The following is a 17,530-nucleotide window of genomic DNA, read 5'->3' as shown; positions in this document are numbered from 1 at the left end:
CCTATATTTTAACTCTCCTGTTTGCTATGAGTCATTTTCCAATAAACTTAGGCATATATAATTAACCCAGTTTACTGTGCTACTTGTCACCCCATTTGTTATCATTTACCTTCACCCCACAAAAGACCAGCAAACTCTACTTAAAGCAATTTCATACCTATACAACTCTACAATGTTGATTTAATTTTCTCCCCACTTTAAAAACTAAAAAACTAAATTTTTTTTTTTTTTCTGAGGAACATTCACCCTAGGCTAACATCTGTGCCAATCTTCCTCTATTTTGTATGTGGGTTGCTGCCACAGCATGGCTGCTGAAAAGTGGTATAGGTCCATGCCTGGGAACTAAACCCAGGCTGCCAAAGCGGAGTGCATCCAACTTAACCACTAGGCCATGGGGCCAGCCCCAGTAAATGTATTATTTAAAAAAACTTTAATTACCCCACAATTCTGCCATACAGCTGTTACGATTTTCATATATCTTGCCTTCATTTTTGTTCACAAGCACACCTATTTAATATAATTGGAATCATAGTTTACATTTTGCATGCTTCTTTTTTCACTATGAGATAGATTTCATTTCAATCAGTAGGACAAACATTTATTCATTTATCATGTCCAAGCAACTATTTATTTTAAAAGTCTGAACTAGTTTTAATTGCCTAAAGTGATGAACATATTGGATGAAAAGACAATTGGTGCAACATTTAACCTCTAAACAACTGCAGATCCTATTACAATATGTTTTAAAAAATCTTATACAACTTTAGACATGGGTATGTTAAGTGTAATCATTTTTTAGTAAATTCAAGTCCTAAGTAACTAAACATCAGCATTATTAAACACAATTTATTGTTTTTATAGAGCCCTGTCCTAATTATTACTTATAAAAAAGTGAATAAAGCATCAACCCTGCCCTTGAGGGAACCACTGTTTCTTCTCCACCAAAATGAACCAAACTGGCAAAGTGTCCACAGCAAATAAGGATTTTTATTTCACTTGTTTATTTTATGGATATAAGAAATATCATGAGCTGATACGTAAGAGTCTTATCATGGGATGGAAATAAGCGTAAAAACTTACACAACCTGATTTGCAAGTTGATAATAGTAACTAACAGATTTTTCACTAAGTGGTGGGCACCCTGGCTGCCAGTATCCATTTCTGGTCACGCAAAATCAGTATTTAAAAGGAGAAGCCTGTAATTTTCTTAGAGAGAAAAACACAACACATTTTCAAACAAACTCAAAGCAAAATATGCCATTAAGTCTTCTGAAGAATTTGAAGGCCGTGATTTAAAAGAGAGTTTGGCCATTGAAAAAAATATCTGATGGTTTTTTGTATCACCACTGCCAACTACCCTCCCAGACACAGTGCAATTTGGTGGGGCCATGACTACACTGTGGCCATGAAGCATGAGCAGCAGCTTATAGTAGGTGGGTCAGTGTGGTTTGAGGTCCCAGGGCTGTTGGAGAAGGATGACTCAAGGTCAGGGCAAACCACACTGTATGCTTCTCCACTTGAGGTGAAATTAGGTTAAAACGAGTACTCTCAGGTTGCCCTAAAGAAAAGAAGTAGTCAGAGAAGAGAATCTAACAGGTGTCTACGGAAGAGGCAAAGGGTGAATGTGGGTATAGTCGTGATGCTGGTAGTGGTAGGGGGTTACTATGGTGAGGTAGAAAGTGCAGACCTCTTGGAATGGAGGTGTATCTAGGATGACTGCTTGGATATTAGCCTCATCCATATTTTTAGCACCAAGTATAGCATCTCCTTCTCTCCTCCAAATCACTTCCTATAGCCATCACACAAGTTTTCACAAGAGTGAGCACCCTGCATCCATACCTTAAGGAGGGCTCTGAACTTAATAAATAATACACAACAGAGTCATACTTTCTTGTATTTAAGAACAATGCTGAACCAGGAATATGGAAACAAGAAATGCTTCTGCTCACTTACCTTCTCCAGTGCAGCTTGAACGACTGATTCACTTTCTGTATCAAGGGCAGATGTAGCCTCATCTAAGATCAGAATCTTGGGGTTTCGAACCAAAGCTCGAGCAATCGCGATTCTCTGTTTCTGTCCTCCACTCATTTGAGCTCCTTTTTCCCCTACCAAGGTATTAAATTTCTAATGAAAAATAAGAAAGAGCACAGAAACAGAAGGCAGCATGATCACATGATTAGAACAGGAAATGACAAACAATCACAGCTGTGTATTAATATCAACTTAATCATTACTTCAGCCTGGATGTTTTTGACCTTTGATCTGTTCTTTCTGAAAACAAATTACTACTATAAAAAAAAGAGTCTAGTGAAAAGAGGACCTAAGAAAAATTTGGCTAGGACTAAAGGAAATGAGAACATACGATAATCAAGGATTTTTAGAAAAATTAATAATAATTCGAATCAATTTTCAAAAATTTTTAAACATTTAAAAACTGCATTTAAATCTTTAAGAGAACACCTGCAATATGAACACAAACTTTATAATTTGAAATGTTTATTAGTAATTTAATATGTTATCCACAATTTCCTTTCTGGATATTCTGAAAAATTGCATGAAAAAAAATATTGCGAAAACTAACTTCCCCTCAAAATCTTTTTCAATCTTGGGGGAATTAAAAAAATTTTTTGTTTTTTTGAGGAAGATTAGCCCTGAGTTAACATCTGCCAATCCTCCTCTTTTTGCTGGGGAAGGCTGGCCCCGAGCTAACATCCGTGCCCATCTTCCTCTACTCTGTATGTGGGATGCCTGCCACAGCACGGCTTGACAAGTGACGTGAAGGTCCACACCTGGGATCCGAACCAGGGAACCCTGGGCCACCGAAGCAGAACATGGGAACTTAACCACTGTACCACTGGGCCAGCCCCCTAAAAATTCTTTAAATTGAAGTATAGTTGACATACAATATTGTATTAGTTTCAGTTGTACAACATAGTGATTTAACATTTACTTACATTGCAAAATGATCACTCTGATAAGACTAGTTATCATCTGTCATCATACAAAGTTATTACAATACTGTTGACTAGATTCCGTAAGCTGTACAGTACATCCCAGTAACTTATTTTATGACTAGAAGTTTGTACCTCTAATCTCCTTCACCTATTTTGCCCTTTCCCCACCCCTTCCCCTCTGGCAACCACCAATTTTTCTCTGTATCTATCAGTCTGTTTCTGTTTTGTTTTGTTTGTTAATTTGTTTTTGGGTCTTTTTTTTAGATTCCAGATATAAGTGACATCATACAGCAATCTTCTTTCTCTATCGAGCTTATTTCACTTAGCATAATACTCTCTAGATCCATTCATGTTGTCGAAAATGGGAGGGTTTCATTCTTTTTTATGGCTAATATTCGATTATTTATATATACACCACATCTTCTTTATTCATTCATCCATCTATGGACACTTAGGTTGCTTCCATATCTTGGCTATTGTAAACAATGCTGCAATGACCATAGGGGTGCATATACCTTTTCAAATTAGTGTTTTCATATTCTTTGGATAAATACCCAGAAATGGTATTGCTGGATTGTATGGCAGCTCTATTTTTAATTTTTTGAGGAACCTCCATACTGTTTTCCATACTGGTTGCATTAATTTACATTCCCACCAACAGTGCATGAGGAGTCCCTTTTCTCTACATCCTCACAAACACTCGTTATTTTCTGTCTTTCTGATAATAGCCATTCTGACAGGAGTGAAGTGATATCTCGTGGTTTTGATTTACATTTCCCTGATTACTAGTGATGTTGAGCACCTTTTCATGTACTTGTTGGCCATCTCTATGTCTTCTTTGGAAAAATGTCTATTTACATCCTCTGCCTATTTTTTAATCAGATTGGGTTTTTTTTGATATTAAGCTCCTTAGATATTTTGGATATTAACCCTTTATCAGTTATATCATTTGCAAATATAGTCTTCCATTTAGTAGGCTGCCTTTTTGTTTTGTTGATGGTTTCTTTGCCTTGAAAATTGGGAGACTTTTTAGGTCTTCTTTTATCTATTTAATTTATTGTTTTTGGTATATGCATCTTTAACAAAGTAGATATTATTAGCTTTTTTTTTCTTGTGTGTGAATTGGCCCTGAGCTAACATCTGTTGCCAATCCTCCTCTTTTTGCTTGAGGAAGACTGTCACTGAGCCAACATCTGTGCCAATCTTCCTCCATTTTATGTGGGATGCCACCACAACGTGGCTTGATGAGCAGTGTTAGGTCTGCACCCGGGATCCAAACCTGCAAACCCCAGGCTGCCAAAGCAGAGCGTGTGAAGTCAATCACTATGCCATAGGGCCAGCCCTGATATTGTTAGATTTTTGGGGTTGGAAGTAACTTCTAGCACTAAGGAAGCATGGTTAGTAACATTCTATTGGGTGAAGCCCTTTATCCAAAGTTCTGGATCTTTTGCCTCTCTATACAAACTTTAGAATCAGTTTGCTGTTATCCACAAAATAACTTGCTGGGATTTTGACTGGCATTGTGTTGAATCTTTAGATCAAGTTAGGAAGAAGTGACATCTTGGCAATACTGACTCTTCTTATCCATGAACAGGGAGTATCTCTCCATTTATTTAGTTTTTTGATCTTGCTCATCAGACTTTTGCAGTTTTCCTCATATAGACCTTATACATATTTTGTTAAATATATACCTAAGTATTTCATTTTTGGTGTGCTAATGTAAAATGGTATTGTGTTTTTAATGTCAAATTCTACTTGTTCATTGCTGGTATATAGGAAAGCGACTGACATTTGCATATTAATTTTGTATCCTGCAGCCTTGTGAAAACTGCAGTGTGTACTTCTTTGGTCTGTCTTCTTTTACCTACCATAATGTTTCTGAGATTCATCCATGCTGTGTTTATCAGTAGTTCGCTCCGAGTAGTGTTCCACACCATATAATTTTACCTTGGGTTGCCAAATTTAGCAAAAACAAATAAAAATGCATTAAAGAAAACCCATGGAGCTCAGTCAAATTTGAATTTCAGATGAATAATGAATACTTTTTTAGTATAAGTATGTTTCATACAGTATTTAGGACAGACTTATACCAAAAAAGTTACTTGTTATTTATCAGAAATTCAAATTTAACTGTAAATCTTGTATTTCATCTGGCAATCTATCAATCATGATTTATTTATCCATTCAGGTGCTGATGAACATTTGGATTGTTTCTGGTTTTTTTTTTTTTCTTTTTTTGGTGTGGAAGATTCACTCTGAGCTAACATATGTTGCCAATCTTCCTCTTTCTTTTGCTTGAGGAAGATTAGCCCTGAGCTAAAATCTGTGCCAATCTTCCTCTATTTTGTATGTGGGTCACTGCAACAGCATGGCCTGATGAGTGCATAGGTCTGTGCCCAGATCAGAACCTGCAAACCGGAACCACTGAAGTGGAGCACACTGGACTTAACCACTATCCCACAGGGCTGGCCCCTCATTTTCATTTTTAGTTCAAAATAGTTTTTAAATTTTCTTGAGACTTCCTCTTTAAGCCATAGATTACTTATAAGTGTGTTATTTAATTTTCAAATATTTGTGGATTTTCCAGATATATTTCTGCTATTGATTTCTATAGTTTTATTATGGTCTTCAAATATATTTTTTGTTTTGTCTTTTTTGTAAATTGCAAAGTTTTTTTTTAATGGCCGAGAATATTGTTTATGTGCACATGAGAAGAATATATTCTGCTGTTATTGGTTGGAGTGTTCAATAAACGTCAGTCGGATCTTGCGGGTTGATAGTATTGTTCAGGACATCTATATCCTTACTGATTTTCTGCCTACTTGTTCTATCAAATACTGAAGACTTCAACTAAAATTATGGATTTTTCTCTCTCTTTTCAGGTGTATCAGTTTTTGCCTCATGCATTTTGAAGCTTTTCTGAAGTGCAAAAGCATTTGGGATTATGTTTTCTTGCCTATGGGTCATATTTTTCCTGTTTCTTTGCATATCTAATTATTGTAGAATATATACTGAACACTCTGCATGGTATGTTAGAACGACTCTGAATTCTGTTTTCTTCTGAAAAAATGTTGATTTTTGTTCTAGTAGGCAATTCAAATACTGACCGATCATCTTGCACTTGTGTAATCTTGGTTTTATGCTTTGTTGGGGTGAATCTGTAGAAAGCCTCGAAATTTGGCAGGACCCAAACTCCAAATTCTGTCTCCTCTGGGGATCTTGTCCTGGCTCGGTTTCACACTTTGTTAGGGCAGATCTAGAGTCAGCCTTGCTCTAAGGTGTGGTCTTTATTCTTGAGGTGTGCTTTCTTTTCTTTTTTGGTGTTTTAGCTACATGCCTGAGGTATTAAAAAGGTGTTAATATGATCTCTCCACTTTTGGCTTGGCTGTGTTTTCAACATCCCCACAGCACTGCTTGAATTCTAGTATTTCTGTTTAACTCTCAGCTTTGTAGCAGCTGCTCTCTGGTAAGCCTTAGGTAGTGTTATACTTGGAGGACAATTCTCAAGGGATGTCTACACGGACTTCTGCCCCCAACCTCAACTCTACACTTCTCTCATTGCGTCTCTAGTTGCTTAAGCTGTCCTGAAATCTGATTTCTGCCTCTCAGCTCAGTGGGGCTGCTGCCATGTTCTCTCTGGATTCCAGTTCACTGAGATGTGGTCAGAAATGTGTTCCCAGGCAGAATGCTGCAAATTCATAGAGTTTATTCATGAGTTTCCTTTCTCTCAGGAATTATAGTCTTGTACTACCTCTAATCTAATGCTTGGAAACACTTGTCCTATGCCTCATATATTTTAGCCAGTTTTATAGTTGTTTATGGGAAAAGGCTAGTGAGTTTCAGTTATTCCTAAAATATTAACTTAAAAATATGAATATATCATGGAAGTAATGGCATAATTTTCTCCAATTTTTCACCTATCTGAATTAACCATTTCTGGAACTATTATTTTTTATTAGGCTTATTCTTATTTCTCTGATTAACAATGGCTGTGGAATTTAATTTCCTTCATGGTAAACCTGTATATTTAATTTGTTCTTTGGATTATATCTTTAGGACTTACTAATAGATTTATAGCAAGAGATATATTTATTTAAATAATAGACTTTTAGTAAATGCAAGTAGTAACTTAGAGCATATAATTTAAGAGGCACCAGAAAGCTCCCTAATCCAAAGTGGGAAACTGAAGATCATTGGTGTTTTGAGGAAAGGAAGTCATTGAAAGTGGCATAAGGTCAAAAAAAGGAAGTCTGTGTTTTCCCAAATCACAAGGCAAAAAATGACCTCAAGCCCTTAATGAGTTTGCTGTCCTAATTATGACCCTAAATTATGGGAATAGGAGGTAATTACTGGCATAACAAAGTTTTTGTAAAAAAAAAAAATGAAAGAACAAAATTATTAAGATGCATGGAGTGTGTTTTATAAAATATATCCAGTAAAGTGAATTTTTTTGTTATTGTCCCTCTCTGGGATGGTGGATTTTACCTGTATTTTTTTTTTCTTTAGATTGGCACACGAGCTAACAACTGTTGTCATTTTTTTTCTTTTTCTCCCCAAATCCCCTGAGTACATAGTTGTGTATTTCAGTCGTGGGTCCTTCTAGTTGTGGCATGTGGGATGCCACCTCAGTGTGGCCTGACGAGCGATGCCATGTCTGCGCCCGGGATCTGAACCAGTGAAACCCTGGGCTGCTGAAGCAGAGTGCCCGAACTTAACCACTTGGCCAGGGGGCTGGCCCCCTTTTCTGCATTTTAATTTCAAATCTCATTCTTTCATGTTTTACAAGGTGCTTCCCACAACAATTTCAGGTGATATTAACGAATGAATACTTTGGGAAACGTAAATAAATGGTTTTATAGTTCTGTACCAAATTTAAATACCCACTAGGATCCCATATGTCCTAGTAACAAGAATTTTCGTTTACTCTTTCTGAGTATTATTTCACACTTTCGTCTAATATTAGCTCCATGTGCCTCTAAAAACGATCGTAGTTTTCCTTTCGCCTTATCACAGAACCAATCTGAACATGGTGTGTGACATTCCCACTCTTAGCCACAAGATGGCCTCCCAAATCAATATTTTTGCAGACATTATTTTTCAGCTTGAACTCATGATTTTGCCTCATATTTCTTTGTTATACTTTAACATACTCTTCACATTTTTTCCTTTTCCATTTGTAGTTAGAACAAGTAAGAACTAAATATTATTTTTAAAAATTAACTTTTCAATGATACATTTCTTCTTTTCATTGTTACCATGTTCTCTGATTTATAGATGTTTCATCTAAGACAATCCAAAAATTAATCACCCTCTCCCTACACTGTAGAAGTTATTGTTTGGTTACCTTATTCGGGAATATTGCAGAGCTTTAGCTCCACACTAGGGACACAGGCTACATGGTGTACTTACACTGGGAAACTCCATAATAAAATCAAAAGCATTTGCTTCCTTTGCTGCTTTCTCAATCTCTTCATCGGTCACGTCATCTCGTCCATATTTAATATTATTATTAATGGTGGTCCCAAACAAAACAGGCTCTTGGCTGACCACTCCAATATGTTCTCTATAATGCTGTACATTTAAAGTTCTGATGTCATTCCCATCCACCGTGATCTGCCAATCCAAAGGAATGAATCATGTTGTCATGACTTTGTTTTGCTTTAGAGTCTTTTTCACTAGTTCAAACCATAAGCTGAGAAGCAGGTTATTTCAAGAATCAAAGACTGACTCTATTTTGATAAAATACTTATAGCATGTGTATTGTCAAAAGACTTTCTGGTAGATAGGAACCAACACAACCTAAAAAAAATTGACTTAAAATTTGCCAAACCACCTGAATATCTTTATTCCATTCACAAATTAGATATTAAGAAGATATATACTCTAGAAGCCACAATTATCAGGTAGACACATGTAACAAACTTCAGTTTTGTTATTTTAAGATTGATGTGACCTTAAAAATTTTTTCTAGGAGATACCTTTCCTTATTTCTCTTCAACATCCCATTCCCCTGCCAAAGACAAAAGTGTCTTCTATTCATGGCTATAAATAATAGTAAATGAACGCTGTATTCTCCACAGACAGTGCCTTTACCCATTACACAAACATATTCGATGACAGAAGCCAGGGTGTGATAATTATAACTCACAGAGTCTCTCTTTCTCACCAACTCCGGGATTCTGTCTGGGCATGGGTGTTGTATGCAACACATACAGAATGCTTATCCAATAACTTATTTACTCAGTATTATCATGGACACATGGGTCTAGGATACTCCAAATGAAGACTTTAGAAGTCAAATATAAGTGAAGCCAGGCTCTAGGAGAGTAGATTTTCTTTTAAAAATAACAGTTGAAAACCTGACTAGAAGGGTAAGAATTACGCTTCTGTGACTATCATAGTCTCATTCTCTGTACCATTTACAAGGATGAGAAAGTTAAGTGCAATATTATGGATGACAAAAAAAAAAAATAAGTGAGCATATTTTCCACAGATATCATTCTTCTGGGATGTTCTGAGAAACTGAAATTCTTGGTAAGTTCTAGGTACTATAAAATTACTATGTTATTTTTCTCCAAAGCATTTATTATCTTCTAACATACTACATAATTTACTTATTTTATTTATTGTCTTTCTCTACTTACTAGAATGTAAACTTTGTTCACCCATGTATCCCCTAGCACCCAGAACAGTGCCAGAATAGCATACAGTGAGTGCTCAATAAATATTTGTTGAATAAATGAATATGCCAGAAAGAAAACAATATGGCTTCTCTCCCAGCTCCACTGTTAAAAATTAAAGATCGACATAGCTGTAAGCTCCCAGTAATAGGTGGGATTTCCAAATCCCGTCATGTGGACTGTTCATCATTTTGCTAGCTGCACTTACAAAGCCATCGTCGGGATCATATAATCTCTGCAGAAGTTGGACTGCTGTACTCTTCCCACTGCCGTTGGGGCCAACCAAGGCTATTGTCTCTCCAGACTTAATTTTTAGATTCAGACCTTTCAGAATCTATTGGAATGTATGGGAAAAAAATTCCATAAAACTAGGGTAAGTGAGAATATGATTTATATATTTTCAGAAATTCAATGTATAATCATAAACAAAATGAATTCTTCTGTGGCACTTAAAAAATTAGATCTTGTTATGTTTGTTTCATGTTTATATATAATAATAACTTACATAACTTTGGAAAATAACAGTAAAAGAATCTCTCATCATCTCTCTACATATAGAGGAGAACTAAATTGAGTACTCATAAAATATTAACTAGCTACAGCAAACTGTTCACATTTTCAACTAAAATACTTAAATAAATTTCATGATTACCAAGTTAGTAAAAGTTTTATCTTTTAATTTGAAACAACTGAATGAAATCTTGCCAGCTATCTCTGTGAGCTATTTAAGGAAGTTCTTCCTTAGAATATACTTAACCTTATTGCAAAATAGATTCCAAAGTAAAACAACTGGCAAGATTCCTTAGCGACTCCCATGGCTGGGAGTCTGCCATTAGAAACCCTCTCTCTCTAGTGGTGGATCTCATGGGGACGTTTCAACATGGGGGATAGGACTTTTAAAATTATCTCAATAACTAGGGGTTGCTACTAGCATTTAGCGTCCCAGGGACCTGCAATGTGAGAGACGTCTCGCAAATAATTACTCTCCCAAAATAACAATAGCAATCGTGTTGAGAGACTCTCAGCCGTCTTTGCATGCATTTGTATATATTCAGCCCCAAACAGGGGAATCTCTCCTTGGACTCTGACTTTGATCTCACCACTTGTAAAGAAACAGACTCTTTAAACAAGCCAAACACAAAACCTGCAAAGGGCAAAGCAGGGAAAAGGCCTTTAAACGAGGTGAGAAATCAGGGACCCCCAGTGGGAGTGCCTCCCCTCCCACCTGTACTTTTACTCTAGAGTTAGCTTCTGTTCTTTCCTCGGAAGAATCTGTCTTTTATTTAAAGAGGCTGGACTATTTTTTAAAAAAGATTTGTTCATTCTTCAGCTTAACAAAAGGGGTATGTTTCAAAAGTTCATTTGAAAAATAGTTGTTTAAAAAAACAGAGAGCACTCTACCATGCAATATAACGGTCCCAGTGGTGCTTAAGTCTCCAGGAGGCCAACCCAAATGCAGTTACAAAATGCAGTTGAAATACTCTATTGATGTTAAGAAAAACAGTAGAAGACAACACAATTCCAATAACGGTAATTAGGTAACAAAATTTTTTTTTAAAAAAAGAGCTTTGAAAAGAGAAATTCAATCAAAGAAAAATAAGGAAGTAGGAGAAGGTAAATCTTTTTTTTTTGATGCGAATTCTACAGGGGATATTTGCATACTTTAAAAGGTTGATGGCATTAGTAGTTTTATCTATTTCACTTAAAGTCATGTCCTCCTTTTTCTACGAAACAGCTATTTTATTTGTAGTTAATCTTTAACAGTAACTACTTTTTTGAGTAAATACACTAATAAAATGAAAAGAGGAAGACAACAGACACATTTTCACAAGATCTTGTCAAAGGGTGAATGATAAAGGGAGGACTATGTGTGCATGAGTGTAAAACTGTAAAACTGAGAAAGTACCTGAGACACAAATGCTGGTGCAGTTAAAGCCCTAGGGAAGGGAGAAGGGAAAGGGACAACATATGCATAATACCCTCAGGTTAGAAACTAGGAGGTTAAAATGAGTTATCTGTTGAGTGGGATAACATCCAGGGATCACCAATAGGTGGCACCATCAATCCAAAACATTTTGGTGTGCTTCCAAAATCAGAGTGGAGGCATTCTAGGGAGTTGAAAATGTTTTAGTCAGCAGACTACAGAAACAAGGCTGCAAAATGTAACTAGTTCTTCTAGTCATTTGTCCATTACTGAACCTTCCTTCCTTTTCTCCTTTCTTCCTCCCTCCCTCCCCTTCTCTCTCTTTCCTAAAGTCTCTAAGTAAAGTAGCCAAATCTTGGTCAAAATGACCCTAAATAATCTCATAAGAGGAGATTTTAGCCAGTAGAAGATAATAACAGAGAACCTTACAATTCTATAATTAAATTTAACCTACCTTGATAGATGGTCTTGATGGATAACTGAAAGAAACATTTTTAAATTCCACAGTTCCTTCTATACATTCAGGTTTAAATCCTGTTGTTGAAAAGTTATCTATAGCAGGTTTCTTAGAAAAACAAAGAGAACATTATACATCTCCAAGGGATTAAGCTGACACTCTCTATATCCTAAAAATAGTTTTTAAGATGGTTTCCTTTTACAGTGCTTTCAGAAGTGCATTGAGTTAGACATGAAGGTTTCAATAAAATACAATCTCCTTACAGAAAAGTTAAAACAATCTCTTTCCATAACCAATTGGCCAACATGGATTTTGTCCTTTTTCTTTTAGTGAAATGTGGGTACCCGTTTTCTGGTTTCCCTCTTGCAGTAATAGTGGTTATCTTCCAAAGCAATTAGAAGTCTTACCTTATCAATAACCTGGAAAATATTAAAGGCAGCTCCTCGGGCTATCATGAAGTTTTCAAAGTTAGGGGCTGCTGCTCCAATGCAATAACTACTATGGATTACACTAAAGAAAACCTACAGGAACAAAAAAATAATATTTATCCTTCCTCTGTTATATAAGAGGGATAACAGAATGAAGTGTATACTTGGCTGAGAATCACAGAGAGATATTGGAGAAATTCGGTAGGAAAGACTGTAAGATGCTACCAAATATAAAGGAAACATCAGTTAATCCAAGTGTACTTGTCCTTTTTCTAATGTGGAACAACTTGTGATTATCCCATAGTCTTGTCATTATCACCTGCTGGGAGGTCTGAGCAGAAAAATCTGCTCACTGAAGAGTGCTGGCCATACATAAACTTGGTTAGGTGAGGAGGTGAGTTGCACTCTCCTCCTAGCTGGTTAACCTCTTGATTTTTAAAAAGAGGGATGTGATAGATTCTACTATCTTAAAGACATTGTACTATTTCTGCCCAAACTTTTCTGAATTCTTGCATTATTGGACTATTGTCCATTTTCTGACAGACCCATCTCTGTAAAAAGTCAAATAGGGAAAGAATCTCACAAGCTAGGCACTATTTTTCCTATATTACAGATAAGGAAGCTAAGGCTTAGCAAGTCATTTGCCCACAGTCACACATAAACTGAGGAGCAAGGATGAGCCAAAAATTCCTCAGAGTTCATTTATATGAAATATAATAAACTCATTTTATTAATATGAAATAAATGAATAGCTTAATGGCTTAACTAGGGAAGTCTCAAATTCAAAAGATGACTTTAGTTGAAAGAAAAAAAATCTACATAGAATGGGAAGGCCAAATGAGAATTGAAGTATATAGACCAGATCAATTCAGTTCAGCAAGACAAATGGTTCTTAATCCTGGACTGATCTGTTTATTACTGAAATTTGGGAGGAGGACTGAATAAATTATAATTTAATGCATAAACCCTAAGAGTTTGAAAAACTCTAAATTGTGCTGTTGGACAGAACTGTTTATAGTCTGCTTTTAACATTACTATATGGTAAAAGGACAGAGGAAGGGCAGGAGAATCCAATCTACAGAGTATTTCCAGAGGAAGACATTTAGCAAGTAAATGTAGAGTGCCATCTTATCTCAGCAAGATTGAAAGGAAAAAGTCTCACTAGAGACTGATCTTTTTGACTGCTAGATTAAGAAAACTCTGTCTCTCAGTGCAGAATTCAATTATGATTCTGCTAAAAGCATAGTGTTTTGAGAAGACACTAAAATGTACTGGATGAGTAAATCCTGTCAACTCATAACTATAATTTAAAGGTGTGTATAACTCATTTGAAGGAAAGAAATATTTATTCATTAAAGCCATTCATCTTAAAATATTCATTGTCATTCAAAGAGAAACTTTTACTAAACTCTAGGTAGGAAAAGATTATCTAGGCCAGTTACCTTTGTTCTCAAAATAAGACTTACAGCAAGAACAGTTCCAATGGTATAACCAGCTTCTCCACTAAGAATCAAGGAGGTTCCATACCAAAAAGCAAGTCCATAGGTTCCATTCATAAAGAAGTACACAGCACCAAGGGAGAGTTTTGAAGCTATTGCCTTTTTTATGCCAACATCCTTTGCATCTTTTAGATTCTGTGTATACCTTAAAAAGACAAAACACAATGTAATAACCTTGGGGGAAAATAAAACCAAGCATATATTGTCAGAATTAAATGGACAGACCTTTGAATCTCTTTCTCCTGGGCCCCAAAGGCTATGACAGTTCGGATTGATGACAAGACTTCTTCCGCTACAGCCCCAGCTTTGGAATAGGCGTTTAATTCCTTACTGGTTAATGAGATGACTATCTGTAATAAACCACAACCACAGTTAACCAAAGAAGACTCTGGGGTAGTAACAATGTGCAAAGAATTTAATTCAGGAAGAATCTATAATAACAGAATTTTATTATCGAAAAGGTACTTAATATCACTTAATCTAATCTTGTTAGTTTGCAGATGAGGAAACCAATGGCCACAGATATTGCCTGTTTAAAGTCTCACAGCAGTGAAAGAGCTTAGCTTAAAGTAACCTAGAATCAAAATCTCTATTTTTCCTTCTACTTGTAGAGCTTCAGTCAGCCCTGGTGGTCTAGTGGCTAACGTTTGGTGTTCTTACTGCCAAGGCCCAGGGTTCATTTCCCAGTCACAGAACCACACTACCATTTGTCAGTTGTCATATGTGGCAGCTGCATGTTGCTGTCATGCTGCAAGCTATGCTACCAGTATTTCAAACACCAGCAGTGTCACCCATGGTGGACAGGTTTCAGTGAAACTCCCAGACTAGACAGACTAGGAAGAAGGACCTGGCCACCCCATTCCAAAAAAGTTGGTCATGAAAATCTTATGAATAGTAGTGGAGCATCTGGGTGCTATTCTGATAGAGCACCCAAAAATGAGAGGATGGTGCAAAAAGACCAGAATGGGTTCTGCTCCACTGTACACAGGGTCGCTAGAAGTCGAAACTGACTCGATGGCACTAACAACAAAAAGTAGAGCTTCACTGTTTTCTGTGTTTTTAAAAACTTAGAAGATGAGTATCTATATTAATACAATTGGGAAAGACTTCATTTGGAGACAGATATTAAGGACATAGCTCTTTTTAGGTGTACTCTGGAAACTAGTGAGCCTTACTTGCCTTGATTTGATTTGTTATTATGTAAAAAGCAAGGTTTCCAGAGGGTATGGGTCAGGGGACTGTGGCAGGAAGAGGACAATGATCCTGCATATGTCTGGGGTGTGACCCCTGAAGCTATTACTGCACAATGCAGCCTGCCTAGTAAAAGCTGTGTCTCCACACTAAGAGATGAGATTTCAGAGAGAGAGACAGAGAGGAGAATAACACTCTTGGTGATATTAGGTAAGTTTACCTGATTTCTCAAAACTTTTTAATCAGAATGTACCTTTTTCTCCATTATATATCCCACTCACTACTCCCTTAATTAGCAAAGGATTTAATTTAGTAATTAGCACAACAGTTCAATGAAAAGGAGCAGGGAAATTGTCCTGAGAGTTGTGAGTCTTTAACTGCTGCCTACTCACATAAAAAACTTATTTACTTTCAAAATACATTCCACATAATTGGAGTTGTTTTCACATAAGACATGCTCAGATGATTGGTAAAGTATGTAGGTAGCATAAACTGACTAATACTCATTATTTTCTGAATTCACTTAATAAAGATAATTATTTCTGTAATATGTTACTGGAGGGGAAGCAGCACCCAGCAAAAAGCCTTGTACACAGTGAGTACTTAATAAATGTTTGCCAAATTAAACTGAATTGAAGGAAGCTAGAAACCATCCACCCTGGACTTTTTAGTTATTTGGATAACTTTGACCTTTACTTGCTTTCTATTCACAATCAGTTAATACAACAGCATAACTTAGATTCCTCACTGCTGTTGCCTTTAAGCTCCTTTTCCACTTCACTTCCCTGGGCAGTTGAGTTTAAGGCCCTGATCTTAGTAACATACTGTGGGTAATCTTCCTACAGAGAGGTCCTCATTTCAAATAAGCTGGGGATGAAGATTTTGATAAAGGTTACAAGGTTAACACTAGAAGTCACACTAAATAAAGATTTGTTGTCTAAATATCCAAGCCTATTTTTATGGAATTGCTCAACCATAGAATATTTTTATTGCTGAAAATTCTTACTGGTTGAATTTGTATATTGCCAGCAAATAAACCCAGTGAATTTTATGGCTTTGATTTCCATAAAGAACAATTAGCTTGAATACATTGTGCCTCCAATCTAGGAGATGGGTATACACATTGGTAGGATTACCAAAGACTTGATTTGGAGAGAGATATTAGGGATATGTTGGTTGTTTTTGGACTTCACAAACAGCATTGGTTTCAAAACCAGGCTGTAAATAGATTAATATCTTTTGGTATACTCACAGTATAACAGAGCTAAAAATATATTAGAATGCAAATACATCATTTGTTTAAAAAACTGAAATAGATTTACACAGTACATAAAAATAGACCATTCTGAATGTAATTCAGAGCCTTATAAAAAATACAAACTTGAAATGGCTAAAATAAAACAAGTGTTTAAGTGTTTACTGTTTAAGGACTTTCTTGTTCTATTCTACTGAAATGAATTGCAACATATTTATCTGGGAATTTAGAACACACAAGGCTCTCCCAGTATCCAGTGTATAATGGCATAATAATTTATCCATGCTATTACCGGAAGCTGTATTAGGTTACTAAATGAAGAGGAATGTTTTTTAACGTTAGTAAGATATTAAAGCCAAGCCTCATTTTAGCCAAACAACTTGAAGATAGAAAGATGATTAATTGTGAACAAAATCAAAAGTATTTGTGGTGTATAATATTCCTTTCTATTTTGAGACATAGAAAATAAAAAGAAATGTCTTTTTTGAGAAACCTAGTCAAACATCTGGTTCACACTCCTGCTTCCAGTCAGCACTGCATTAGCCATTTGCCTACCTTAGAAAACATTGCTGCTGAAGCAATTATAAGAGGAGAGGTAGATAGAGTCACCAGGGTGAGTTTCCAGCCCTTCACCAAACCAATCACCAGGCCAATAGAAAAAGTAGAAATGTTTTGAAACAACAGGGCAATCTTGTCTCCAATACCCTCATTGATTTTGTTGATGTCACTGAAACAAGTAAATAAATGCAGTTAAGTCATTTATACTTCATATATAAGAACAAAGTTGACATACTGCACATCCATCCTCTTACTCAGTCATGCGAGTATTAAGTTCACCGATGTCAGAGCTGTCAAACCAGCTGATGTCCTGTGCCAAAATTGAATGAAAAAACTGTTTTCGAATTCTGTTGGTTTGTCGTGCTGCAGTCATAACCCAAAAGGAAATCTGCATGTAGCCAAAAACCAAGGCAATAACTCCTATTCCAACATAATACAGGGTCAACCTGAAAAAAGATTATTGGAAATGTTAGTGAGACTGAGGCACAAATTTCTCCCTTGTTACTAAAAAAATGAAATCTATCATAACATGTGATTAAGAGAATTTGTGCTACAACCTTAAAATAACTAAAAATAAACCTCCA

General features: G+C 36.1%; 1 protein-coding gene across 1 annotated transcript in view; it reads right to left on the bottom strand.

Annotated features, from left to right (window-relative positions):
- Positions 1–17,530, bottom strand: part of ABCB5 (ATP binding cassette subfamily B member 5) — a 135,026-nt gene that overhangs the window by 78,068 nt on the left and 39,428 nt on the right. Inside the window, exons 8-16 of the mRNA XM_070615876.1 lie at positions 17,201–17,392; positions 16,944–17,115; positions 14,168–14,292; positions 13,910–14,087; positions 12,423–12,536; positions 12,013–12,123; positions 9,843–9,968; positions 8,364–8,567; positions 1,954–2,124 (exon numbers count right to left, since the gene is read on the bottom strand). Coding sequence (XP_070471977.1) covers positions 1,954–2,124; positions 8,364–8,567; positions 9,843–9,968; positions 12,013–12,123; positions 12,423–12,536; positions 13,910–14,087; positions 14,168–14,292; positions 16,944–17,115; positions 17,201–17,392 — 1,393 coding nt within the window. The remainder of the gene's footprint in view (positions 1–1,953; positions 2,125–8,363; positions 8,568–9,842; positions 9,969–12,012; positions 12,124–12,422; positions 12,537–13,909; positions 14,088–14,167; positions 14,293–16,943; positions 17,116–17,200; positions 17,393–17,530) is intronic.

This window comes from Equus przewalskii, chromosome 4 (genome assembly GCF_037783145.1).
Source record: "Equus przewalskii isolate Varuska chromosome 4, EquPr2, whole genome shotgun sequence".
In the NCBI taxonomy this organism is placed as follows: domain Eukaryota; kingdom Metazoa; phylum Chordata; class Mammalia; order Perissodactyla; family Equidae; genus Equus; species Equus przewalskii.
Note: the sequence above shows the minus strand (reverse complement) of the source record. Positions and strands in the feature narration are given on the sequence as shown.